This window comes from Typopeltis vanoorti, chromosome 15, assembly GCF_054136105.1.
Source record: "Typopeltis vanoorti isolate ZY-2024b chromosome 15, IOZ_Tvanoo_1.0, whole genome shotgun sequence".
NCBI classification, from domain to species: Eukaryota; Metazoa; Arthropoda; class Arachnida; order Uropygi; family Thelyphonidae; genus Typopeltis; species Typopeltis vanoorti.
In genome coordinates, this window is record NC_143563.1 from 82,681,046 (window position 1) to 82,708,572 (window position 27,527).

The 27,527-nt window shown below is 34.4% G+C and overlaps 1 protein-coding gene across 1 annotated transcript in view; it reads left to right on the plus strand.

Annotated features, from left to right (window-relative positions):
• Positions 1 to 27,527, plus strand: part of rhea (Talin_middle and talin-RS domain-containing protein rhea) — a 709,058-nt gene that overhangs the window by 661,252 nt on the left and 20,279 nt on the right. Inside the window, exons 56-58 of the mRNA XM_090405775.1 lie at positions 7,088 to 7,212; positions 23,897 to 24,022; positions 24,139 to 24,201. Coding sequence (XP_090261901.1) covers positions 7,088 to 7,212; positions 23,897 to 24,022; positions 24,139 to 24,201 — 314 coding nt within the window. The remainder of the gene's footprint in view (positions 1 to 7,087; positions 7,213 to 23,896; positions 24,023 to 24,138; positions 24,202 to 27,527) is intronic.

Sequence of the window (27,527 nt, forward strand, 5' to 3'; positions counted from 1 at the left end):
AATAATTACCCTCCTTCCACTCATTTCATCAATTTGTTTATGCATACTATCTCCACCATCTATTCCATCACCTGGTCTATAGCAGCACCCAACTGTATATTTTATTCTGCCAGTCTCAATCTCACACCAAATAGCCTCAAATAACATGATAACAATAGAATAGCAGAATATAAATAATCAAAGCAAAATTGAACTCATCTTTGGAGCACCACTCTTCAGAAAATATTAAAAAAATGGCCATTAGAACCAGAAGACTTTTTGCATTCAAATTTGACAAGATTCTTTCATTCCCTTTCTAGCTTAAAATCAAAGCAACAATTGTATGCTATAAGTTTGGGATGGTAAGAAAACATTTTCCATAATCATCAGTGCAAGAATTGGAGGGAAATTGAAAATGGATGAAAACAGAGAGGACAAAAGTTTTGGTCAGGAACATTAGCAAAAGGTTAGAAACCACAAGTACTATTTCACTATGATGCAAATTTTTTGTATTTGGCTCATTCAAAATAGCTTTTGTTTCTTACCTAATGCTTACTAGCATTAAAATGGCAACCATTTTCAGTACCTTCAATACCTTCCTGAAAAATGACTACAGAAAAACTACTATCAGCAAAATTCTTCACAAGACTCCACTTAAAAATAAACTAAATTACAATAAAACTGTAGCCATCTCATACATTAAAGGGATATCAGACAAATTAAAAAAAATACTACAGAAATACAAACTTATTGCCACCTTTAAACCTCTTTAAAATTAAAAAACTTATTCAACTCATCCAAGGATCCACTTCCTTTTCTAGCCCATCCTGGAGTATACCATATTCATTGCACCTATAATTTGTCCTATTTAGGTGAAACAGGACGCACATTTCTTCTCAGAAAAAAGGAACATAAACAGCACATTGACTGGAAAGGCACCTGTTGTTTACATCAAACCAAAATGTTGTATGAGCGTAAATTTAAGGAGGCCTGTGAAATTCTTAACAATAATGGTGGTCTAAAAATCCCAAGAATATGGATGGCACATATTCTACTCATATAACATTTTGGTCTAGGAGTTAATTATAGTTATGACTGTAAGTAATCTGGGATCTTAATTCTAATATAGCAACACGCATGTTAAATTATGGATTAGGCCACAATTTTTGCTGTATTAAAACTATGGATATGAATTTGTTTTCTGATGATGTTATTAATAGAATATAGCTTTGTAGTTTGATTTTTTTTTCACTAGAGGTCAGGCCAGTAGAATAACGGTTGATCAAATCATTGTCACTTTAGCATATGAAGCATATAATTAATATGAAGGTTGAATTGGCAGGCAATTAAAGTAATTATTCCTAACACCGTCTCCAAAATTTTACTAAAATGAATGCTGATCACCGTCTAACACTTAAGGAAAAAGTTAGCACTCATTCGTTGAATAATCAAATTAATTTCTGACATTAGAGTACTGTCTGCATTCATTAAAATTATTCTTCCACATTCATTCTTTCTTTTACTTGTGGCATAATGATAAAATTCTTTTGGATTGCTTTTAGCCTGTATAGCCTTCATACTCCAATTTAGCTTTCTGCACAATACTAGTTACTTTTCCTGATTTGCACTTCATATATTTCATAACTCCTCTCACTCTTATTCTCATGATATTCCTTCCATATAACCTTCTCATGGATCTCTTACTTAATAATGTTGCACATCCATTTCACTCCCATCCTATTTATTCTTCAAACTCTAGGGATATGTTTACACATACTGCCTCATTTAAACACTTTTTCAAAGATTCCAATGCATTGCTGATATCTTTCCCATTCATTTACTGATACCATAGCACAAAACATAGGCTTCTCCTAAGGTAATCATAATTTCCAACTTTGTAGTTCAGTATATAACCTGTCCAAATTGGAACATCAATATAATTAGTTACTTCCCAGGAAAATTGTCACCAAATAGTGATAAAACAATCATATTCTTAACAAGAGACCCATTCTGATGCTATGAACAAATCTAACACTCTTTGACATTGAGTTCCTTCATTCATGTGCTGCTTGAGAAAGCTGTCTCACAATAACTCAATAAATTGTTTTATTCTTGTCATGAAATTTCTCTTCTATCCGATCAATGTTTGTATAAGTAAAGGCAACCATAACGATCACTCATTTAGTACCCATCAGGAGAAATTGGCGATGCATTTCATCATACCTTGCAATTGAACTGCTAGGTCTGTAGCAACTGTTAATTTTAGCTTAACTAGTGTAGTGAAATATTATATTCCTCTTGTGTTGGATTGTTTTTCAAAGCATAAAAGTTTATTTATATATGCAGATAAAAGAAATATACATTGGTACAGCTGTTTAACTAACATAATAAGTTTAGTTTAATCCTTTATCCAAGTGTGAGCAAACAAAGTTTGTACCTGAAAGTATCTTCAGGACTGGGGTAAGGTAGTGCAACACCAGGCAACTCGTTGCAAAGGTGGAGAAACGAGTTGCCTGGTGTTGCACTACCTTACCCCAGTCCTGAAGATACTTTCAGGTGCAAACTTTGTTTGCTCACACTTGGATAAAGGATTAAACTAAACTTATTATAGTCTAACCAAGTGAAAAATAAACTCTCAACGTTTAACTAACATAATTAGCAAGTCGCCATTTGATAGATGATGCCAACCAACTGTTATCATTAAACATTCAAATAATTTAATCTTTCTACATGTGGAACTTTTATAAAGCAAACATTTTTTAATCTTTGGTCAACATACAAAATGGAAAAAAAAAAGTGATCATTTGGTGTTCATATCTCAGCCTTCATGAATTGGTCTCCTGCTTAAATGAGACCTGTCACTCACACACACACTACTCAAGTTCAGGTTGTCCGATGATAGTTTTGTTAATATATTGCACAATCATACATGCACAGTTTTAAATATGGAAAGTGACATGTAACCCACTTTATCTTATCATTCAGTCTTATATACAGGGTGATAAAAATTAAAGTATCCCTATTTAAGGCCTTGTGGATCACCATCCAGTGATCCAAATGCTGTGAAACTTTGCAGTGGTATACATCATGCATCATACCGAAGCATCTGAGAAAAGTTCCTAAATTTGCCACCAGGGGTGCATTGCAAACATCAAATGGATGGAATTTGCATAGCATGCAACTCTGCAGGTGCCAGGAGGATTTTAAAAAGATGGACATGGGATTTTTCCCTTCATTCTTGTTGTTAATACTGTTCACAGTGGTGGCACTAATCTGTCCCAACGTGCTTTGCATGTGAAGCTGTACCATCTAAACATTTGCAATGCTGTTGCTGCACTGTGAATTTCATCTCCTGAACAAATGTCGATGAAGTCCACTATTTCCATGTGCTCTGCAAATGGAAATGATTAGTCATTTTGAAGAAACCAGATCATTTGGAGTTAGACCTAGCAGAGGTAGCAAACCAATCAGTTCACAACAAGTGAATGAAATTGCTGTTGTAGAGCAGGCCATAAATAACAGTGTTGATTCATGGAATGCACATGCTGTATCCGGATACATGGATGTTCCTTCCACAACTGTCTGGAAAATTCTACATTTCTACCCATTCAAGATAATCCTGATACAGGAGTTGTGCCTGCAGGACTTTGAAAGTCAACTGACATTTGTTTTAACATTCCTTGCTAAAGTGGAATAGGATGCTGCATGGCCAAGAATGATTTTGTGTGTGTGTGTGGGGGGGGGAGATGAGGGTCACTTTCACCTGAACAGACCTGTGAATATCCACAACTGCTGGGTCTGGGCTACACAAAACCCACATGCGATCCAACAAATTCTTTTGCATTTACTGAAAGTTACTGTCTGCTGTGGATTTACAGCTTCATTTATTATTGGATCATTCTTCTTTTAGGACATTCAGTAATTGGGTCCTGTGACCCGCTCAATTACTGCTAAGAAGTATAGGTATTTTGATATGATAAATAATTTTGTTGTGCAACAGCTACAGCAGTGCTTGTGCATGGATTCAGTCATTTTCATGCAGCATGGGACCCCCCCTCAACACATCAGTCAATTTGTACAGGAGGTTCTTTGAGAACATTTCACGGAAGCCACTCTGGCTTCCGTGTAATGTTCTCAAAGAACTCCATGATCAGCCATGCATTTCACACTGCATGGCTGCCTCATTCACCTCATCTGATCCCCCTGTGACTTCTGGTACTGGGGATTTCTCAAAGACAGGATTTATCATGATCATCCTGATAACTTGCCAGCACCTGCATAATATGCACAACATCAGTCCCAACAGCTGCATTCTGCCATTGAACATACTGTGCAAAGGATGTAGTTTGTGGCATACTGGAAGGGCAGCACGTCGAACAGTGCAGCCCGTGAATACATAATAGAAGTGAATAAAAATATGTTATTTATGCTTATGTCACTTTTCTTCTTCTTACACACAGCACCCTTGATGGTGAATTTTGGAACAACTTTTTTTTTTCTTCAGATATCGCTTCCACATGATGAACGATGTATTCCTGCAAAGTTTTGCAGCATTTGAAAAACTGGGTGGCACTCCACAAGGCCTTAATAGGGATACTTTAATTTTGATCACCCTGTATATATATATATATATATACACACACATCATACACTCGAGTCTCTTTTTATGCGGTAGATACGTTCCACAGAAAACTGCATATAAAAAATCGCACAAAAAAGGCCTAACTTACATTGAAAAATCAGGGATACATTCCATAATTTTCTAAAACTGCATAAAACCAAAGCAATGAATTAAAATAAACCTAAAATTGCATAAAAAAAGTTTATGAAAATTGAGGAAAGTAAGAATGATTAAGTTTGTTTTAAAGCTTTATTCATTTAATAAATTTAGTTTAATCCTTTACCCAAGTGTGTGCAAACAAAGTTTGCGCCTGAAAGTATCTTCAGGACTGGGGTAAACTGGTACAACACTGGGCAACTCCTTGCAAAGGTGGAGCAAGCTACCAACACTCCTATCTCAGGATCTCCCATAATGCAAAACAAATCTCCTTGCGGATATGTATAATGTTATGCATTAAGAGAAGGGCCACTACCCAGACTAGTTTCGACCTTTATTGAGGTCTCTTCAGTGGGAGCCAGGCCCAAGTGGAGATACCAAGGCAGAAGCATTAGCAAGGTCATCTCCTCCTATAGGAGCTGCCAAACGATGTGCCACCTTTTTATTAAATTAATCTGGATTTAGAGAAACATGTTGAAAGTTTATTTTCACTCGGTCAGACTATAATAAATTTGGTTTAATCCTTTATCCAAGTGTGTGCAAACAAAGTTTGCACCTGAAAGTATCTTCAGGACTGGCGTAAAGTGGTACAATACCGGACAACTCCTTGCAAAGGTGGAGCAAGCTACCAACACTCCTATCTCAGTATCTCCCATAATACAAAACACATCTCCTTGTGGATATGTATAATGTTATGCATTAAGGGAAGGGCCACTACCCAGACTAGTTTCGACCTTTCCACCTTTGCAAGTTAATTTCAAGGCCAAGCTGCTTTCCAGCAAGCATTTAAAGTTTGTGGTCTTATTTCAGCGATAGCAGATGCAACATGATTTAAGCAGTCCAAAATAAAAAATTTTTTCCAAATGTCAGTTACTGTTAATGATTCATTTTCTAGTTTATTCGATATAAATTGATAAGTGTGCTTAACATAATATTTTTTTAAAAGTAGCAATTATGCCTTGATCTAATGGCTGAATAATGCTTGTTGTATTGGGTGGAAAAAACACTACCTGCACATTTGGATGTTCTAAATGCGGATGACTTGGTGTATTGTCAACAATTAATAAAACTTTAAAATCAAGAGCTTTTTGCTTCATATATGTTTCCACTTCTGGTACAAAGCAATTATTGAACCATTCAGTAAATAAATACAGCAGTTGTTACCCAGGCCTTTGTATTAGTCATCCAATGTACCGGCAGCTGTTTTAAATCTTTGCCTTTTACAGCACGTGGTCTTAGAAATCGATTTACTAGCAGGGGGTTTCAACATTTGATCTCCTGATGCATTGCTACAAAGTAACAACGTTACTCGATCTTTGCTTGCTTTAAACCCACTTGCTTTTTTCTCAGACTTTGCGATGTGAGTTCGACTAGGCATTTTCTTCCAAAACAATCCTGTTTCGTTAGCGTTCAACACTTGATTGAGACAATATCCACCATCTTCAATAATTTTGGCTGCTTCTTCATCTGCTGCTGCAACCTCGCCTGTAATCTTCACGTTATGAAGTGCATTCCTTTTTTTAAAAAACCTGGTTTACCATCCTTTGCTAGCCAAAAATTCTTATCAGTCTGGGAAGCGGAAGTAAGAGCTGTTTCTTTAATTAAATAACCACTTATAGGAATTCCCCTCTGAGTTAATTCTTCAATCCAAATTGCGAGCGCTTGGTCCATGTTTTCTAATAAAGCATCTCTTGAGTACGATGATAATTTGTCACTTAGTTTTGTGCCAGAAATTACAGATTTTCTTATTGCAACTTCAATCTTTTTAATTGCTCTTATAGTAGATTCGCCTAAATTAACATGCTTACCAATCCCAGTAGATCCCTCTCCTTTTGCTAAGTGATCTAAATTTGCAATTTTCATTTCCAAAGAAATTGCTTTTTTCCCCTCCATTGGGCCAAATTAAATCAATTATTAATTAATAATTAATGATCAATTATTAATTAATAATAAAAAATCAGCTAAATTAGCAATTAATTATTAATGAATACATCACAAAATAACCAAGGTGTTCCATGAAAATTTCAGGATTTGTGAAGTGTTTCCGTCGTAGGAAAAATTTGGGAAACACTGGATTACCCTATGATCGGAATGGATTCTCCTTCTGTTGACATGCGCAGAAGTGTCGAAAGGTCTCGTATCTGTGGGCATGCACCACATAACTTCAAATCTGCATAAAAAGAGACCCGAGTGTATATCTATTTATGTAGTTACATTTTCTTGGAAATCTTGTTCCAAATATGTTAGTCTGACTTTCAATGATAATAAATTAAGATTGCTGATTATGTTCGTTATTTTATTTTCTGATCATATGTTTTTTATTTGCATTAGGATCTGATTGGGTTGATCCAGATGATCCAACAGTAATTGCAGAAACAGAATTGCTTGGTGCTGCAAATTCTATCGATGCTGCTGCAAAGAAACTTGCTAGCCTTAAACCTCGGCAAAGCTTTAGGGTAACAGAAATGGTTTATTAGCAACTACTGTACATTATTTTTATACATTAATTGGTGTAATATAGTTGCCAATTGCTTTCCATTTGCAAAAACAAACAGTATTTTTAAATATTGTTGACAATAGGAGGTATTTTCTAGCCTTATTAACTAGTATAGTGCGTTAGCTATCCATTGAAACTCCAAATGAAGAACATATTATCCACATATCTTAACCAGATAAGGTTTGAGAAGGGCTGAGTCAAGAGCTTGTTTTAAAAATATTCTAGAAAAAAATTGGCAAGGGAAGGCGAGAGGGGAGAACCTATAGAAGTATCCTCTATCTGTTTATAAATTTTGTGCTTCCAAGAGAAATATCCAGAATGGATAGCAAAGGAAAACTGCTCAGTAATATCAGGAAGAAAAACTTTCTTTTATAAGTGATAAGGTGTCATTTAAGGGAATATGCTGAACAGTGAGGTGATATCAAAGCTAACCAAAATATCTCTACTATTCAACATTAAATTCTCAATAGAAGGTTTGAAATGGATAGTCTTTTTATATAGGAAGCGGTATGACCAGTGGGAGGGGGATAAGAGAGCTTGTTGACTAGTTATTTTGCTAATTATGTTCAGAACTGAAGGGTTTGAGGGGATTTTTTGTGATTTCAGGAAGCCAGGAAGAAACTATTTTGAGCAGACTTTTCAATTTTTTGATCTGAGATGTGGTGGGATTGTAATCTAAAAGTCTATAGGTGAAGCATTTTCAGAGAATGATATCCATTTTTCTATTGTATTCACTGGTATTAATAATAACACTTCCCTTATCAGCTCTGGTGATGACTATACTAAGAGTGGAAAATATTTCCATTGCATAAAGGAGGTTCTAAGACTGATGTAGCAAATTACCAGTTGATCAGCATATTAGGAGTTGTTGTCAGAGTATTGGAGAAGTTGGTCAAGAGCAAAATAAAGGAATGGATAGATGGAAATGGGATACTGTATGGGAGGCAGCATAGTTTTGTGAAGAGTAGGTCATGCCTCAGTAACTTGCTCATGTTTATAATACAGTGACATCTGAGTTGGATAAAGGTAATGTGTTTACAGTGATACAGCTGGACTTTGCAAAAGCTTTTAGGACACCACATGGAATTCTAATTAGTAAACTGCAGTTCATGGGAATGGATATAGAGTTGGTGAGATGTATAAGAGGGTGGTTGATGGAGAGATATCAGAGAGTAGTTTATTCAGGAGTAGAGTCCAAAAGAAGGCCTATGACTAGTGATGTGCCACAGGGTTCTGTTCTTGGACTGCTGCTGTTTAATTTGTACATTAAAGATATATAGGAAAGGATCTGAGAGGAACTATTCAGTTATTTGGCGATGATGAAAAGTTGGGTAGAGCAATAGTTAATACAGGTGATGTCAAAATTTTGCAGGATGATTTGGACAGATTGGCAACCTGGGCAAAGGAGAATGGATGTCAGTTTAATGTGGCAAAGTGTAAGGTTATGCATTTTGGGGTGAAAAGATTACCAGCTGTATACCACACTGGTGGAACTGTACTCCAGGAAATTGATGAAGCCAGAGACTTGGGAGTGTTAGTGGATATGGAGTTAATGTTTAGGAGGCACATAGCAAAAGTGGTTAAAGTAGCTCATCAGATTACTTTGTTATTGAAGAATACTTTGATGAGCAGAAACAAGTGGGTTATTGTTCCTCTTTATCAAGCCTTGATAAGACCCCCACCTTGACTACTGCATATAGATCTGGGTGCCATGGTTTCTTCTTGATGGGGAGGTAGAGAGGATCCAGAGGCAAGTGACCAAGATGGTAACAGGTCTATGGAATGAACCTTACGAGAACAGGTTGAAGATTTGTGGGATCTACCAAAACTGGTTGATAGGCAGAAAAGGGATGATATGATTGAGACATACAAATTACTGAGGGGTTTTTACAAGATTAATTCAGACGAAATTTTTCAGAACAGGTGTGGTGGTGGGAGAGCTAGGGGCAATCCATGGAAACTGAATAAGAGTGTAGTTAGTAATGGTGTTAGAACTAGTTTTTTTGCTTGGAGAGTAGTGAATGAGTGGAATACGTTGCCAAAGTCTGTTGTGGGTGCCATGATTGTGAATGAGTTTAAAGCAAAGTATGATAGAAACTATACAAATGTTGGATAGTTCTTGACATGATGTTTAGACCCCCCCATTGAGTCTAAGGACTCCTTGGAATTGCCCATAATAATATAATAATAATAATAATACTATCTTTGTTATCCAGTTTCCAGGAAGGCTGTGAGTTGGGGAGATGGTAGATTTCTTTTTAGAGACAAAGATCAAGAAAGAATGATGGTAATGTCAAGCCTAAAGTTGTTAGCTATTTCTGGAACCAAATTATGAATATCACATTTGATTTGAACATTAGGTTTAGTGCTGGTAGTTGATTTAGATCAATGGCCAAATTATGGCTGAGACTAAGGGCACTAATGCATCACTGAGCCTTATTTGACTACATGTTAGCTACTGTATGGAGAGGTTGAACTAAAGGAATAGATTTAGAATCCAGAAGACTGTTGTACCTTTTGATGTGTTTATTTTTAAGAATTCTTTCTGAACAGAGGTTTCTGAAATATCAAAGAGAATAGTACAGAGTTTAGTATTCAGAACAGCTGAGAGCTTCGATTGCAGTGAGATTGATGTCTGTACTGGTAGCAGCAAGGACAGTACATGAGCAACGATCTGTTCCAGTAAAAGACAAAACTGGTAATCTTGTACGTAGGCTGTTCAATAAGTTATAAGACTATATTTATACAGAAAACAGATTACCTTTAATCGTCATCATTTACATGGTCTTTTTCGAAGTAACTACCGTGAGACGTGATGCATTTGTCCCAACGTTTCATCCACTTCTTAAACACATGTGAAAGTCTGTTTTTTAAGAGTTCTTTCAAAACCGTCTCCGTAGCTTTTACACATGCTTTGTTGCTTTCGAAATAGCAGCCTCTTAGTGGTTTCTTGAGCTGAGGAAACAGCCAGAAATCGCATGGTGCGAGATTAGGACTGTATGGAGGGTGTGGTAGGATATCTATATTGTTCTTCTGCAAAACATCCACTACACCACCAGCAATATGTGGTCTTGCATTATCGCGAACAATAAGAAGCCATTCTTCAGCAATGATGCTTCCTTTTTGACGTGCTGTACCATTGTCTGTAAAACATCCACATAGTATGAGCCGCTATAGCCGATCTAGAAGTATTAGCGTTTCCCATATTTTGGGAAGTTTAGTGCAACCATATTTATATAAATTAGGCCGATTTCTGAGAGCAACTGCAGTGGAGCATGGTGGTATTTTTCCAGTTAATTCCATGAACCATGTCTAAAGTGTGGTCTGATTGTCATGACTGCAGATGTATTTTTTTGTGTTTTTCCATGCAGATGTTGGCTTATTTTCCTGTCTGTCCATAGTAGGCCAACTTGCAGGAACAGGGCACTTTATATACTCCAGGCACAGAGAGAGAGGAGGGAGCTAATCTTTAATAGAATATATAAGGATGGCAAGCTTTTGGTGGGGCTTGAAAGTCATGGAGAGGTTGTATTTCTTTAAGAATGGCTATTTTTCAGAAAAAATAGCCAGTCTTAAAGAAATACAATCTCTGCAGGGGTTTTCAAGCCCCAAACACCCATCAATGCAGTAATGTATGTACAACAGATTGTATTGTCCAGGCAGAAATTCCAACCCCAATTTCCAATTTATTCCAAGCCATTGTAGAATCCTGCATGCCAAGCAAGGGGGGGGGGGGGGGAATGTTCATTAATTACTTCATAAAAATTCTGAAATAACTACATAATTCACAACTTCAAATTCTTTAAAACATTTCTGAAATTAAAACTCAGTATAAAAACTGAGAATAAATAAAACTAATTTAGTAATTCATTAACAATGTTACTGACACTGTTAACAAATCCAAAACCCTCAGTTCTGATTTTTCTTTGATTGCATGATGCCCAAGATAGTTTTCCCTGATATTCCAGAAGAATTAACTCTCTCTATTCCTTTTGGCTGATTCTTATTCTTTTCAGTCTGTATTGCCCTTACCCCCCCCCCCCATAATGATCACTCTCTCTGTGAACTGACTGAATTAACTGTCTTTCACCAAGCTGACTGAAGCTTTCTCCCATGTAACCTTAAAAGCCACTACTGATAGCTGAAAAGCTATCAGTAGTACTCCATCCCATTTAACTATCATATTTTTCCAGACTACCAAGGAGTTATTCATGTTCAGTTACCTTTTTTATGCTAGGAATTTGAAGGCAAACTGGTTTTCTCAAGATCACAAATTTCTCTGATGCCTGCTATTCTGATTCTTACACATGGTACCATTAATGTGCCAGTTGTGGATTCAGCATTGACATATCTGTGAATACATACAGTTAATAGAGTAGTGTGGATAAGAAAATGCTTATAATTTTTTCATCTAACCTTCAACATTTTTGATATCATTAAGTTAGTAATTTTATTTATTTTTTGTTTGACTGTTTGTTAAAATCTCTGCCGGAAAGAACTTCAAGAAGATAATATTGATTTCTCTGGCTGTAAGATATGTTTGATATTCTTGGTTGTGTCTAATCTTCAACCAAGAATCAGACATATGCTTGCAGAAAGGGAAAAAACATCAACTGTTTTATGACAGAAAAAAGATTCTTCAGAATACCTTTGTAAAGCAGAGACCATAGAATAGTGTAAAGGGAATTTCTTCTTATTTTAGGAATTGTAGTAATAATTGACCTGATAATTAGATAACAGTTAATAGTTTTTTCAAACTTCCTTTTTTTTATTACACTTGATTTCTAATTAAAATGAATTATGACTGATAAATTTCTTTCTTTTTTTTATTCTTAAAATTCTTTATCTGAAAACAGACTTTTTTTTTGATAACTCTGAACATGAAAGTAATTTAATTTAAATCACTCTAGTATGGATGTGTTAAAAGTGAAGAAGAAACTTACTGGAGCCCCAATAATTAATCTATTCAGTCTGTAGTTTAGAATGCTTTTAGTATTACAAAATAAAATAAATAAATGCTAGAAGATTGCAGAAAATGAAAAGTAATAAATTAATTTCAAAAACCAAATAAATATCCCTTTTGTTAACTGAGTTCTGCATATTGGGATGACCCACTAAAGATTGGTAAAAGATTCTGTAGAATCCATAATGAATAACATTTGACTCTTATGAAAGTTAATGGAAAAGCTCTCAGTCTTATAAGCAGTCATGTAATAGAGTCATAACATGCCTTCTATTATAACCATTTCTTGGCTCCTTGACTTTGCTATAGTGAGAGTTGATTATATCTCAGCTTGTATTGACTAAACACAGTGTTGTCTTGTATTGTTTAAACATTTATTACTTGGTGAATAAATGAAGCTTTATCCAGAATATGAATATCATAGTGAATAAAATAAAAAGTTGTAAACAACAAATAACTTTTTTTTTATTATTATTCACTACAGATGCTACTGTCTGAGATATTCACACTTGAATAAATTAAAAATTTAGTTGCAAAAACTACATGTCAGAAAAATGTAAAATAGAATTATTAAAAAAGTATAGCGATATATATATTTAAAAAAAAAATTATTTATATAAGGTTATTTTTTAAAAGGTATAGTATTTTTGAAATTTACATTACTTCTTTTATTTAAAGTAATTTAGAAAAGTTGCAATATAATAATTTCAAAATAGGCAGCAAAAAAGATGGGGTGCTATATTATTGCACTTGTAATTTATTATTAGTTAGCATCCCCAAAATCACATAGATCTGCATTTATGCATTATAATTTTCTTGCAAAAAATGCCTTCAAGCTTATTATTTGAACAAATAACTCAATGAAGACAACTACCGTGTTTGAATAAAAACTTTACTAAAGTTTTTATTCAAACACGGTAGTTGTCTCCATAATTTTCAAAAATGCATTCGGATCACCGTGTAAGCCTAAAAGAAAGGAAAAAGAATTCAATGAAGAAATTATTCAATGTCTTTGATTTATGGACTCGATTACCATTTTGAGTTAAATTAAAATTACACCCTGTTTTGATCTTTATGTCAATACTTTAAGCTACAGTGTCTAGTAACAATTGGAGGTATCAGGAATAATAATAATAATAATAACCTGTCTATCCTAACCTCTTATGATGAAAAAAATATTATTTTTTTTTTTTTAAAAATAAAAAATTACATCAGCCCAATTCAAAAATTAATTTTTGAAGCCCTGTTATTAGTGCAGTATGACCTTCGCTGTTCTTGCACCAATAAATTATAAACCAACCAACCCTCTTATTATTATTTGTAATTAGTCCTTTCACTTTCTACTGTAACCATTCACATGGCCTAGAGTCCTGTTCTACTAATTATTTGTACTTAGTCTTGTTGATGTGGAAATTGCTGGAGGGGGGAAAACACTTCTTTCACTGTATTGTTGACATTTCATTAATCCTGTAAACTGGTCTAAACCAAAGTAACCAGTTTCTTAGGTAACCTTCAATATCTTAGTTTGAATATCCTTAGTTAGATGATCTTGAATTTGGCATTAATGCAGGTTTATGTTCCAGGCAATCTGAGTAAGTTGTTATCAGGGCCAGGTGCATATTGAATAAATCTTAGAAATTTTAAGGCTACATTCTTGTTTAGATTTGGATGTTTAATAAAAGGCTCTTGTGCTTCTTTAAATTTTCTTCCAAACTATATTCTAGTTGGCTTTAATTGTGCTTTTCCAGTCATTACTATGGAATGTCTCCCAAGCATGACCAGAAAGGCCTGTTTCCCATAGTTTAAATGGATACAGTTTTTTTTTTCTCTCTCTCTCTCTCTTCTTTTCTGATTTATTTCCACTGTGCATCCAGTTTCTCATCTATGTATAGGAGATTCAAGTACATTTCATTTCAAATTTATTGCACAGAAACCAGAGATAATAAACCTGGGGGGGGGGGGGGGGGGGGAGCACAGTAACAACTTACTTTTGCTCTAAGTAAAAGGAGTGGAAAACAGAATTACCATTTATTGGATGAAAAAATTCTTAACAAAAAGAAAGTATCATGGATGGACAAGAAGGAACTTGTTCACATTTGATATGAACATCTGCGGATTGTATTCCTTGGGAGGGGTGGGGGGATATGGGAAGCTGTTTGGGAAGGCAGCAGTAGAAGGGATGAATGAAGAGGAGAAGAAATCTGTTCTACAGGTGTGGAGCTGAACTGTGAAGGAGTGTTGGATAGTTGTTGCATGCATTTAACTGTTCAGTTATTAATGCCATTTCAGATGAATTTTGGTCATGGATCTGAAAATGAGCGAACTGGTTGGAGAGAGGTCATTAATCAGTCTAACTGCTCCTTTCTGTGCTAAATAAGTATTTTTAGGGATGGGAGGGGGGGGATCATAGGGACACCACCCTGTGAGAATTGTATTCAGTGGTTGGATGGAAGGATGATTTGTATAGAATTAAAAACTGCTTAGCATCCAAAAAATTATGTCACATAATTTTTAGATCAAGGTCATGATGACCTTAATATGAAGGTTGAAACATCATGTAATTATTACTCTCCATAATTTACCATACTGAATGGACAACTGCAGATGAGTTATCCACTCTGATGTGCAGGTGCAGAGTTCCCCCGCTTGGAAAGAAACTTGGGTTTTTTCGTCTTACAAAACAGGCAAATCAGCCAGAATACATAAAATTAACAGACATGATACATATTGGCTTCATAGCTTTAGTGTGTTTCAGCAGCAACAATCCCATTCTTGAGGATTTAAATATTCATAATTCAGATTGGGCTCCACTGATCAACCTGAAATATTGAAGTATTTGTTGTTAGTAACAGTCTAACACAAATTGTCATGATCCTCATCATCCTCCAATTCTCTGGACTTTTCGTAACCAACTGCTCTCCTTTCAAATGGAGAGCAGTTGGTTACGAAAAGGTAACTGAGTCCAAAATCTTGTATACATTTTATTTTTATGGAACATGGAGCCATTTTATCTCCTGTTGTTGCATGAGACTGAGAATGTAAAATGTGGTGACTTCCAGGATTTCCACTCCTCCTTTTGATGGTATGCTTATTATTATTTCTGTTCTCTCAACCCAAACATTTGCCTTGACTGAAATAATCTTTGCTGAAATGAGGGCCTTCATCCCACACTCCACCCACAACTCTATCCTTTCCTTGGTCAGATGTACCAAAGTAGTCCAAGGTTAAAATTTACCGTATGTGTTCAAATCAAAAACATTGGATTGGCACTCAAGCAACACTGCAACATCTGTTAAATCCAACTTTTCAAGTCAAATGCAATTTTTTTTTTTTTTTTTTTTTTTTTTTTTTTTTTTTTTTTTTTTTTTTGCATTTGGCCTTCTGGTCCACTGCCAGTGTAATGTTCACTTTCAAAATTTTCAAACCAATTTCCCAACCTCCTCTTCAGTTATGCATACCTCTATTCTTTGTAACAGCTTTCTTCACAGCATTTTCAATGAAACAATATCAGTGCATGGAAAATGGTTAGGGATTGAGTGGGGAAGTATCTGCCCAGAGTCAGGAGAATAAACCAAGTAGGGGTTAAATGGATGAATAGCAATATAAAGAAGAAGCTGGGGGGGGGTATATTTTGGAGGAAATACAAAGAAAAAAGTGATCAGCATGCTCATGAGCAATACAAAGAGCAGGTAAGAAGGGTGACTGGTATGGTAAGGAAGGCTAAATCAGATTATGAAAGAAAATTAGCTAAGCAGGCCAAAGTAAATCCAAAAGAGTTTTTTTTTTTTTTTTTTTTTTTTTTTTTTTTACTATGTAGGGAGTAACAGAAAGAATCATTATGGAAGGATAACTTTAATTAGTGTGAACAGTAGGAAAGTGACATAAGCAGAATAAAGAGTTCAGCCACTAAACGATTCTTGGCAAGGTTATATCATCCTAGTGTAGATTTTGCAGTTGCTGATGTGATAATTGAGGCAGATGAACTGGAGGTGCTCAGCGAATACAGCAGTGAGAGACTGGATAGCATGTCAGCCCACGTGCTATGAGAATGTGCAAGAGAACTCTCAGTGCCTCTGACAAGGTTGTTTGATCTAAGTCTTAGTTCTGGAAAGATTCCAAGGGAGCAGAAAGAGGGTAAGATAGTTCCATTACATACAGGTGGCTTGAAAACAGAAGTAGCAAATTTCAGACCAGTAGTGTTTAGAAAGTGGTGGTTAAAATATTGGAAAAGTTGGTTAAAGGTAAAATTCAGGAATTGATGAATAGGAATATGATATCCCAATGGTGGGCATTGCAGCTTTGTAAAAGGTAGGTCCTGCCTTAGTAATTTATTCACTTTTTATAATAAAGTGACAGTAGAAATGGATAAAGAAAATGGCTGAACTGTGACAGTGCTAGACTTTGCAAAGATGTTTGACTGAATACCATATAGAAAACTGGTACGTAAGTTGGAGCAAACGATAATGCATATGAAGCTGATGGCATGGTTGGGGAGGAGTGGCTGACAGACAGTTACCACAAAATAGTATATGGTGGAATAGAATCAAGCAAATGAGGGTGACTAGTGCAGTGCCTCAGTGTCCTGCACTAGACCTACCAATCTTTAGTTTGTATATTAATGATAGAGTGAATGATTTGAGCAGAATATTCAGTTATGACATAAGTTTCTGTGTTCTAGTAGTTCTGTGGAAAGTTTTTGGTATTGTGACCACAATTTAATATAAATAAGGAGTTTAATGGCGGCTTGTTTGGCAGAGTGGTTAGCATATCTGCTCTCCAGCCAAGAGGCTGTGGGTTCACTTCCCGCTTGGGCATGGATGTTTGTGACTGTCTTCCACCATCATGCATTCATCCATACAAGTGAATAAATACTCTCCCAAGATGGAATGGGTCACCATGTGAGAAGTAGACCCATTCCTCCCACAATGGGAGAGGCCTTTACCCCAGCAGTGAGAAAAAGTTACAGGCTGGGAAAAAAAAGTTTAATAAAAAAATAGGCAATTAAAACCAGACAAGGTCCATGGCAGTTATTATTATTATTATTTTTTTTTTTTTTTTTTTACCATTTACCATTTGTATTCTGGTTTATCAGTTATATTTAACAGTTGTGAAGTTATCAAAAACATCTAATATGTGTAATTAATTGTTAATAGGCTTTTGTTGTATAAACTTTCATGTATAACTACCCCTGATGATGCAAGTCTTACGACATACAAATCCTCTTGGGTTTTAATTGCTTATTTTTTTATTAAACTCCTTATTTATATTATAATGTGGTCTCGATACCGAAAACTTCCTGCAGAATATTCAGTTGTTTGCTGATGATGCAAAATTGAGAAAGACAAAGAATAATGGTTGTCAATTTAATGTTGTAAAATGTAAGGTTATGCACTTTGGAATGAAAAGATTACATACTTCATATCATATTGATGATACTAGATTTCTGTAAATTGACAAGGCTAGAGATTTGTGGGTGATGGTAAACAGACAGCTAAGTTTAAAGGGCATATTATAAAAGTTGGCAAAATAGTCAAAAGGATTATCTTGACTACTGTACACAGATTTGGTCACCTCTGTTTTTGGGGAAAAACACTAATAAAAGACAAAAATGATACCTGGACAGCACCTGTGTCTTTTAAGTAGTGCAAGCTAATGCAACTCTGATGCTTAGAATTGTATTCTCATAGGCTCTCTGGTCAAATTTTCTGCATATATTTAGCTTTGAAATAAGGTTGGATCTCTAATATTTTTCTATTTCTATTTATTTTACATTGCCAAAATAAGGCCAAGTGACTCTTTCTTTGACGATTAAGTAAAATTTTTCCTATAGCCAAAAGAAAAAATTTTAAGTTATAAAAGAGTTATAACAATTATAAAAAATTTTACATAAGTTGCAAAAATTATTACATAGACATACTCCTACTTGCATACATTTACATAAGTAGGAATATATATATATATGTATAATAATTTTAAGATGCTGGTATTTTGCTTGATTTCAGTAAAATATCCAAATCCAAGCTTTTCTTAGCAATAAAAGTAATTTACAGACCTGTTTTACAGTTGACATTAAATCACATGTATTATTTAATTATAAATGCTAATTTGCAGTCTTAAATATTCTAGTGCTATTTACACTATACAAAAATCCAAATAGATGTTGGACGTTTTTCCACTTGGTTATACTATAAATTAAAGATGCCAACAAATTATATACTTGGTTTAATCCTTTATCCAAGTGTAAGCAAACAAAGTTTGCGCCTGAAGTATTTTTAGGACAGGGCAACTCGTCTATAGATTCCAATGACTTCACATCACTTGCTTTAGTATCGCATAATGCAAAGCACATGTCTTATACATGTCCTTAAGAAGATGTGCTTTGCATTATGGGATACTAAGGCAAGTCATGTGAAGTCATTAGTCTCTATATACAAGTTGCCCTCTCCTGAAAATACTTCAGGTGCAAAACTTTGTTTGCTTACACTTGGATAAAGGATTAAACCAAGTATATAATTTCTTGGCATCTTTAATTTATAAAAATCAAAATAAAGATCTCTGTTATATCCCCATGATTTCTCAATTGTCTCAAGTGTTTTTCAACAGGTTACTTCCAAATTAATGTTAACAATCAGGACTGTATCAATTCATCTAGATTTTGGTCTTCCTCTGGGTCTTTTTCTGCTATCGAGGTGCAAAAAAAAAAAAAAAAAAAAAAATTGTTTTGCTTTCCTCTCCCATTTTGTTTAAGTGACCATACCACCTACAATTAACTCTGATCACACACATTCATACATAGCATTATGCATGTCCGCAAGGATATGTGCTTTGCATTATGGGATACTAAGGCAAGGATGTGAAGTCATTAGCTTCTATATTATTGGTGGATTGGGTAGTAGTGATGGAGAGCTGTGGAGTCTTTGGACTCCCTGGAGGTGTCACATAATAATAATAATATACGAGTTGCCCCAGTTCTGAAAATGCGTCAGGTGCAAACTTTATTTGCTTATACTTGGATAAAGGATTAAACCAAGTATATAATTTCTTGATATCTTTAATTTATTCCTGAATCAAGTTTCTTCAGGTCAACTCTAATATCCTCATTTTTAATATGATTTCTACCATTAATGCCATCTGTTCACTCCCCTCATCTTTACCATAACTCTCATATCTTTGGTCTCCAGTCTTCAATCAACTGTTTTTTTTCCCCCAAAAACCCAGCTCTCAGATCCATACGTTAGAATTTATTTGAACACCATCTTCTATACAGTTAGCTTAATGTTTTGACCACCACTTTCTCTAATTTTTTTTCTAACCTGCTATTGTTCTGCACAGAAAATTTTTACGACCTTTACAAAACTTTTTTGTAACATACATAGAAAACAAACAACTCTAAGTCTGCCTGCAGCTATGTGGGAGCATTTCAGTTATTACATAACCATGTAGCTTAGAGGAACATTTATTTTGACCAATTCCTCTCTTATTTAAGCTTGGGTGCTTTTACATTTATGTTGTACTTTAATGGAATAATTTACAGCACAAAGAGAAATAGTTAAACAACAGGTTTAATTGATTTCAATATTTCATCTGGCACAGAGACATCATCAGGAATACAATGTTAAAATTGTAATAACATGCACACAAAAACACACAAGAAACAATAAGTGGAAGAAATGAGATGGAATAAATAAAGACAAAGTCCTATGAAGGCATTCTCTGTGTGCTGTTGGCTAACCTTGGATGTTGGGTCGAAGGTCAAAGAATTAAAGTTTCCCAAATTTTGGGAAGTTTAATACAACCATATTTATTAAGATTAGGCTTCTTTTTTAAGTCTGTCGCAGATTCTAAAAAGAATCCTTCAAGTTTGTATTTACTGCAATGGAGCGTGGTGGTTTTCTTCCATCTGATTCTTCTTCTTCCTATCTTATTCCATATAAATTTATTCAGTTTCTTCTTATAACAGTTTTGCTAATTCTGTTTTCCATTCATGTATAATTTGCTATCTTCACTAAAATATATGCCTAAATAGCTGAAATATTTTAGTTGTACTGTAGGTTAGGATGTAGTTGATGTTTCATATTCCTTCCTATTTTCACAGTCTGACTTTTTTTTATTGCTCTTTTTATACCAAATTTATTACAGAATTTATTCAATTTAGTTAGGGAATCCTGCAGATTTGTGTAAGAGTATAACATCATTTGCAAAGACTAGAGAATAACATTGTTAATTTTTATATAGCTTTAATGTAACTTTTCTTCATAATGTGATTGATATAGATTGTGAATAATAGTGGCAATAATGTGCACCCTTGTCTCACACCTAATTTAATATCAAACCATCCTCCTGTAACATCCTTCAGTTCTAACTGCTGACTTACAACTCAAATATAGACTATTGCTTGATATACTGTATAACTGTAGCGTATTGAACAGCTTTTCTCTTGGCATATGCCTTTTCTAGATTTAAAAAACTTAAACAAGATCCTTGTGATATATCCTTGATTTCCCAACTATTGGTCTTAAAATCTGATCATGAAAACCTCTATTTAACCTGAATCCAGATTGTTCTTTTCTGAGCTTCCCTTCCACAATTTTTCTTAGCCAATTCTCAAGAATACTTGCATAAATTTTACGAAAGAATACTTACTGGGAAATTCCTTTGTGATTCACCTTCAGTTTTATTTTCCTTTTTTTATAGATGGATACTGTGAGATCTCTACTCCAGTCATCTGAAATATGAACCCCAGACAAGGCCTGAATTTTTGTAGTGTTACCAGTGTGAAACTTTTATTTCCATATTTGAACATTTCTGGTTGAATATCATGTACTCCAGCTTTCTTTACACATTTCAGGTTTTTGATGGCTTTTTTTTACCTCAGGTGTTATTGATATTGACTGTTTTCCACCACTGTTCTGTCAATGCTTGTTTTGTTTAAGTCTTTCAAAGTAATTACTCCAGATATCTAGGATATCCTTATCTTCAGTTTTCATGTCACCTTTGTAATCTTCGATTCCTTTTATGGTACTCTTTTCTAATAGCTTCCAGAATATTTTGCCACCTTCATATTTATTTTCTATTTTCTTACCAATGACTTCTTATGACTTTTGTTTATCTAGTTTAAGTGCCTTGCTTTCTTGCATTTTTCTCTGTATTCTCTGTCATGTATATAGCATGAACATAGCATCCATGTTCAACCATAATCAAATTGCCACATATTGTTTCCTATCTTGAACCACAAATTGCATTTCCTTTATCAGTCTTTATGATAAAAAAAATTTTGTATTTTTCTTAAGATGGATACTTAGACTTAAAAAGAATTTGTGTCACTTTAAAATAAAGAACAAAACAGATGTTTTGTCTTATGCAGTGATTGTTCTTATCACTAGTGCAGATTTTTGGACACAATTCTTTGATAACTGGGAATATTCATGCTGTAAAAGAGATCCTCAGGGTAAAAATGAAGCTCTGAGATTCTTTTGTGTATGTTATAGATTGTTTTCAGGCAATAGATAGAGGTCTATGTAATATTCTTTCAGACATGGCCGACTGTGCTTCCTTTTAAAATGGAACAAATTCTTTTTAAGTTTAAGCATCCACTTTCAAATTTGTCTTATCCAGAATGTAAAGCATCACTCTTTCTTAAGAAAAATACAAATTTTATTATAACAAAGGCTGATAAAGAAAAAGCAATTTGTGGCTTTAGATAGGAAAGAATACTATAGGAAATTTACCTTATTGTAATGTGACTGAAATTGTTCTCTTTCTAATAATCTGACGTAACTCATGGACTTCCTAAAATGCACAAAACAAATGTTTCATTACAACCTATCATTTGATTGCATTGGTTCACTGTGTTATAAAATCAAAAACACCTTTCTAATTTATTCTCTCTTTGCAGGTAAAACCATATGCTTTATTAAGAATTGTTTACAATTTAAAGAAGACATCCTCAGAACTTTTTTTACTCTGATGATCTCTTAATCAGCGTAGATATATTGTCTCTTCGTGAATGCTTTTCTAGATGAAACAGTTGCTCCAACAAGACTTTTTCACAAATACTCTTTGTCCTTGATGGCTTTTTTTTACCTCAGGTGTTATTAATATTGACTGTTTTCCACCACTGGTGTGTTTTCTTACTTTATGGGATGATCTGAACAGTGACTTCTTGTTAAAATCCATCTTAGGCCCTACTTATCATATCTCTTTCTTATTCGTATCTTTTATCTTATTCCTTTCATGTTTCAAGATTTCATTACAATAATTAATGCTCTTCAGTCTCAAATACAGTTTACTCTTCAAGTGGAAAATGGTTGTCTCATTTCTTTTTTGGACTTCTTTCTTATTCTTCACCACCCAGATGAGAGCCTACAGTTTTCCGTCTTTCAAGAGAAAACCCACAGTGGACTTTATATCTATGCTCAGTTGTATTGCTATCCTTAAAAAAAATCTGGCATCATTAAGACTCTCATCTATTGGGCTCACTCTTTATACTTTACGGAAGCATTGTTGACACAAGAAATAAATTTTATTAAGGCCACCTTGTGTAACAACTTCACTGAGCCCTTTGTTAACAACGTTATTCTATCATTTGCATCCCAGGAAATTGTCAATCATATTGCAATCCCTTATACCAAGAATATTTCTAAGAATATCACGAAACTTGGTGTAATTTTTTTGTCCAATAAATAAAGTATTTTCCTTTCTTGATTCTTCAAAGGATACGCTTCCACCTCCAGCCTTCATCAATGTTTATCAAACACCCTACACTTGTGAGTTATCTTACGTCAGCCATATTGGCAGGTCTGTAGCTGTTTGTTATGATTGAACACATATGATCCCCCTTATGGAAAATTGTTCTTCTTCATACATCTCATCTATGGCAATAGTGTGTGGGTGTGTGTATATATATAGAATTTGTTTTAAAAATGTTGTTAGGATCTAAAAAATACTTGAGATCATGCTTGTCTGTGTCATTTGAGTAGCTCACACATATTCATTGTTGAATCTTCATTTTGGTTGCTTGTGCTGGCTTAATTTGAATTTTATACTCACAATTACTTGGGTGAAAATTCTGATCAGCTTACATAAGTTCTCCACTGTTAATTATTGTGTGAATCCCTCCATGTTTTACAAGAAAACGACTACACTAGGTGATCCTCAAAAAAATTCTTAACACATCTGGAACAAGTTGGTTTGTTCATTCAGCACTCAACACACGTGCAATTCGTGCTATGCCCTTAAATGTGGAAGTTATTTGCATATAGTTTATGTTTGTTAATGTAGGTTCACATATAATTCATCACAATTCATTTAGTAATCTAAATGTACCAACCAAATATAGATGATTTCTATAATATATCCTAAAACAGTTTCTGTTTATCCTCTCTACACAATTTTGGTTTTGATGGAAGCACACATTACAATTTATTGGATGCCTGCAATTCTTGTTATATGCTGACAAGAAACACGAGACAGATTCTCTTTATCCTGCTTAGAGGCCAAGTACAATATGAAAGAATTTGTCCATTCCTGTCATGAACACATTAAATAATTTATACTTTTATGTTTCCAAGTGTTTTATATATGTGTGTGTATATATATATATATATATATATATATATATATATATATATATATATATAGTGAGTGTCAAGAAACTAGTATTTTTTTGCATATTTTACAGGAATTAGATGAGAATATGAATTTTGATAAAATGATACTTGAAGCAGCTAAATCCATTGCAACAGCCACATCTGCTTTAGTAAAGTCTGCATCGGCTGCACAAAGAGAGTTGGTAGCTGCTGGAAAGGTTAGTTCCTAAATCACATTTATCTGCATTCTATTTTTATTTCAAGGATTTTTTAATGTTACTATCATTACTTTCATGTTTTTATTTTTATTTTATTTATTTTTTTTTTATTATAGGTTGGAGCACATCCCATATATACTTCTGATGATGGTCAGTGGTCTGAAGGCTTGATATCTGCTGTAAGAATTATTCCATATGATGCTTTATTTATATATCATGTAATCTTCCTTTAAAAATTGGCAAATTTGTGTAAACATAAATGAGAAATTGTGATCAAATATAGTGAATTTTATGTTATCTAATTGTTATTAGTTTAAAGATGCATTTTTGATTTAGTTTGACAAACAGATTGATTCACATGTCAGAACATATCTAAGATGTTGAAAAGAAAAATTTTTTTAGGAAACAAAGAGAAATCCCCTATACAGAAAATTTCTCAAATAACAGTCATCTTGGGTGATTATTATAAGTATGAATAAGGAAATGTCTACAAAAATATGGAGATAGTTTATTAAATGAACTTGACTTTACATTTTTCAAGAAATGACAACGTATATTAAAATATTAATTAAAAAACTTTAATCAATATAATCAATACCTTCCAATATTTTGGCAATGTTACATTGTCATCTTCTGGGAACATAAAACTATGATATGTGCATGCAGGCACTAACAACAAGCAAATGAGGCTGAAAAAGGAAACTGCCATTGGTCCTAGAGTCCTAAAAGTGCCCTAGCGAGCTAAATTGGATTGTCTTGGCTGTTGGGCTGATGTTCTTAGGATGCAAATTTCCCAAATTTGGGGCAGTCTCATGCACCCAAATTTATTGAGGTGTGGGAAATTTTTTAGAGCTGAAGCTGATTCTAAAAATAATCTTTCATATTTATATTTCTGCACTGTAGTAAAGTGGCTTTCTTCCACCATATTCTGTGGTGAGTATCTAGTGCATGGTGAAAACAGATGTAGTCCTTTGTGTTCGGATATCCTGATATTAGCCGTCCTGTCTGTTTGGCCATAATAGGACAGTTTACAACTGCAAGGGACCTGGTATACTCCAGGTAGGTCTAGGGGGAAGTGGCTGTTCTTTGGTGAGCAGATAAGGGATGCCAATTTCTTATGTGGTTTGTAATAGTCAGATCATGTTTTTTTTTAGGATTTTTGTTAGCTTTTCAGACATGCCCCGGATATAAGGAATGGTGATAGATTTAGTGTAATCTCTGTTATGAAGGTGGTTAACTGGTTTTAATATTTTCTGGATTTTTGGGGGGGTTGTAGCCAGTGGTGAGCTATAAGGGGTTCGTGCAAGCTCTTTGTTAAATTTTTCTCAAATTTGTGAGCCCCTTGTGCTTCTTGTTTACTTTTTTATTTTTTCATTGAAAAAATTATTTTATTTTATTTTAAACATATTAAGTGACAAACTCATACGGTAACCTAACAAAAATTAATCTATTCGACAGTGCATAGATTATTCTGAACTATTGTTTCAACTCCTCTATAACAAATGCGCCCAAGTTTGAAAATAAAATAACTGCATGCACTATCTTTACCTTCTAGTAGCCAATCGTATGGTAAAAGCAGTAGCCAATCAAATGTTTTATAAAAGATTTCATTCTTATTATATTTTGATAGTTAAAAAATGTTTTTCTTATGTAAGATAAATTAACACAGTTGATATGTTTTTTATCATCAATCACCAAAAAATCGACGAGAATTAAATACGATTGCAAATATTTCATGTTTAAATCATGAAATATTTGATTAAAAATGATAGCCTTTAGAGGTTGATTGTCCTCTCATACTTTTTGATTATTGGAATTTTTACACAAGCTGTATTATTAATAAGTTTATCTGTGAAATACAGCTTTTTTTTTGCTTGACGATGCGAGCCCTTTGTTAAAATTTCTATAGCTAGCCAGTGGTGAGCTATAAGGGGTTCATGCGAGCCCTTTGTTAAATTTTTCTCAAGTTTGCGAGTCCCTTGTTCTTCTTGTTTAATAATCTTGTAGAACTAGAAAATACCACTGCAGAATGCATATATGCTACTATAATTGCTACTTTAAATTCATATGGATTTTCTGATAACTATTTAAAAAATCATCTCATTGCATTTTGTTCTGATAGAGCTAGTGTAATGTTAGGAAACAAATCAGGTGTTGCAATCAAACTTCTACAAAAATTTCCCAACATTGTGATTTAGCAATGTGTAGCTCATCGTTTACACTTAGCATTAGACGATTCAATAGAAAATCATTAAAGAAATAAATCATTTTGAAATATTTATGGATAAATTATATGTTTTTTATCATCAATCACCAAAAAATCGACGAGAATTAAATACGATTGCAAAAGACCTTGGTATCGAAATTTTAAAGATCGGCTGTGTGTTTGGACCACGATGGGCAGCTTGCAGGTTTACAAACAGCCCTTGCTGTGTGGAGAAATTATCCAGTTTTATGCAAGCATTTTGCATCGAACGATAAATATAAAGGCTTTTTAAACCGACTTCTCAGTTTGGAATTTTTAAAAGATTTAGCATTAATGATTGATATCCTACAAGAATTATCATATCTGTCAGAAGCTCTACAAAGTCTCAATATAAGTATTGTAAGGGCTAAGTTAGCCCTTTTTTTTCTTTTTTTTTTGCTCAACGATGCAAGCCCTTTGTTAAAATTTCCATAGCTCACCATGTTGTAGCCATTGGCTAAGAAGGTGTAAAAGATATGGTTAAGTTCAGTAGTAATGGCATTGTTATCTGAACAGATTAATTTGGGGGTGGGGGAGGGTGATTGCTGGTGAATGTCTCTACCTGTGTGAGTTGGTTTTCTGTAAACAGAGAAAGCCAGGGATCCATCAGGTTGGTGTGTAATTAGAGTGTCTAGGAAAGGGAGACTGTTGTTGTTTTCCTTTTCCGAGGTGAACTGGATTCTGGAATGTTGATTATTTAAGTGTGTTAAGAAGTTGTGGAGTGTATCTAGGCCACGTGGCCAAATAGTAAACACACACACATCATCCACATAGCATAGCCAGACAGTGGGTTTTTGTGGGGCTGAGTTTAAGGCTTTTTCTTCAAAAGTCTCCATAAAGAAGTTTGCCAGGGGTGGAGAGAGTGGAGAACCCATGGCTGTCCCCTCTGTTTGTAGAATTTTCCTTGCCAAACAAAATAGCCTGAGTTCATGGTGAACTGAAATAGGGCTGAGATATCAGGAGGAAGTTTGGCTTGGATGAGATCTAAGGTATCTTTGAGTGGGACGTTTGTGAATAAGGAGGAGACATCAAAACTGACCATTATGTCAGTGTGTGTTGGAGTGAGAGGGTCTCTATACTGGCTTTAAAGTGGGCTGAGTTTTTAATGTGTGATGCCAGTATAATATGTGAGCACTTTGGCTAATTTGTATGTGGGGGAATCAATGCCATCCACAATGGGACATAAAGCCACACAAAGGCTTATGGATTTTTGGTAGTCCATATATTCGGGAGAAGGGGGTCTAGAGTTGAAAGGTTTTA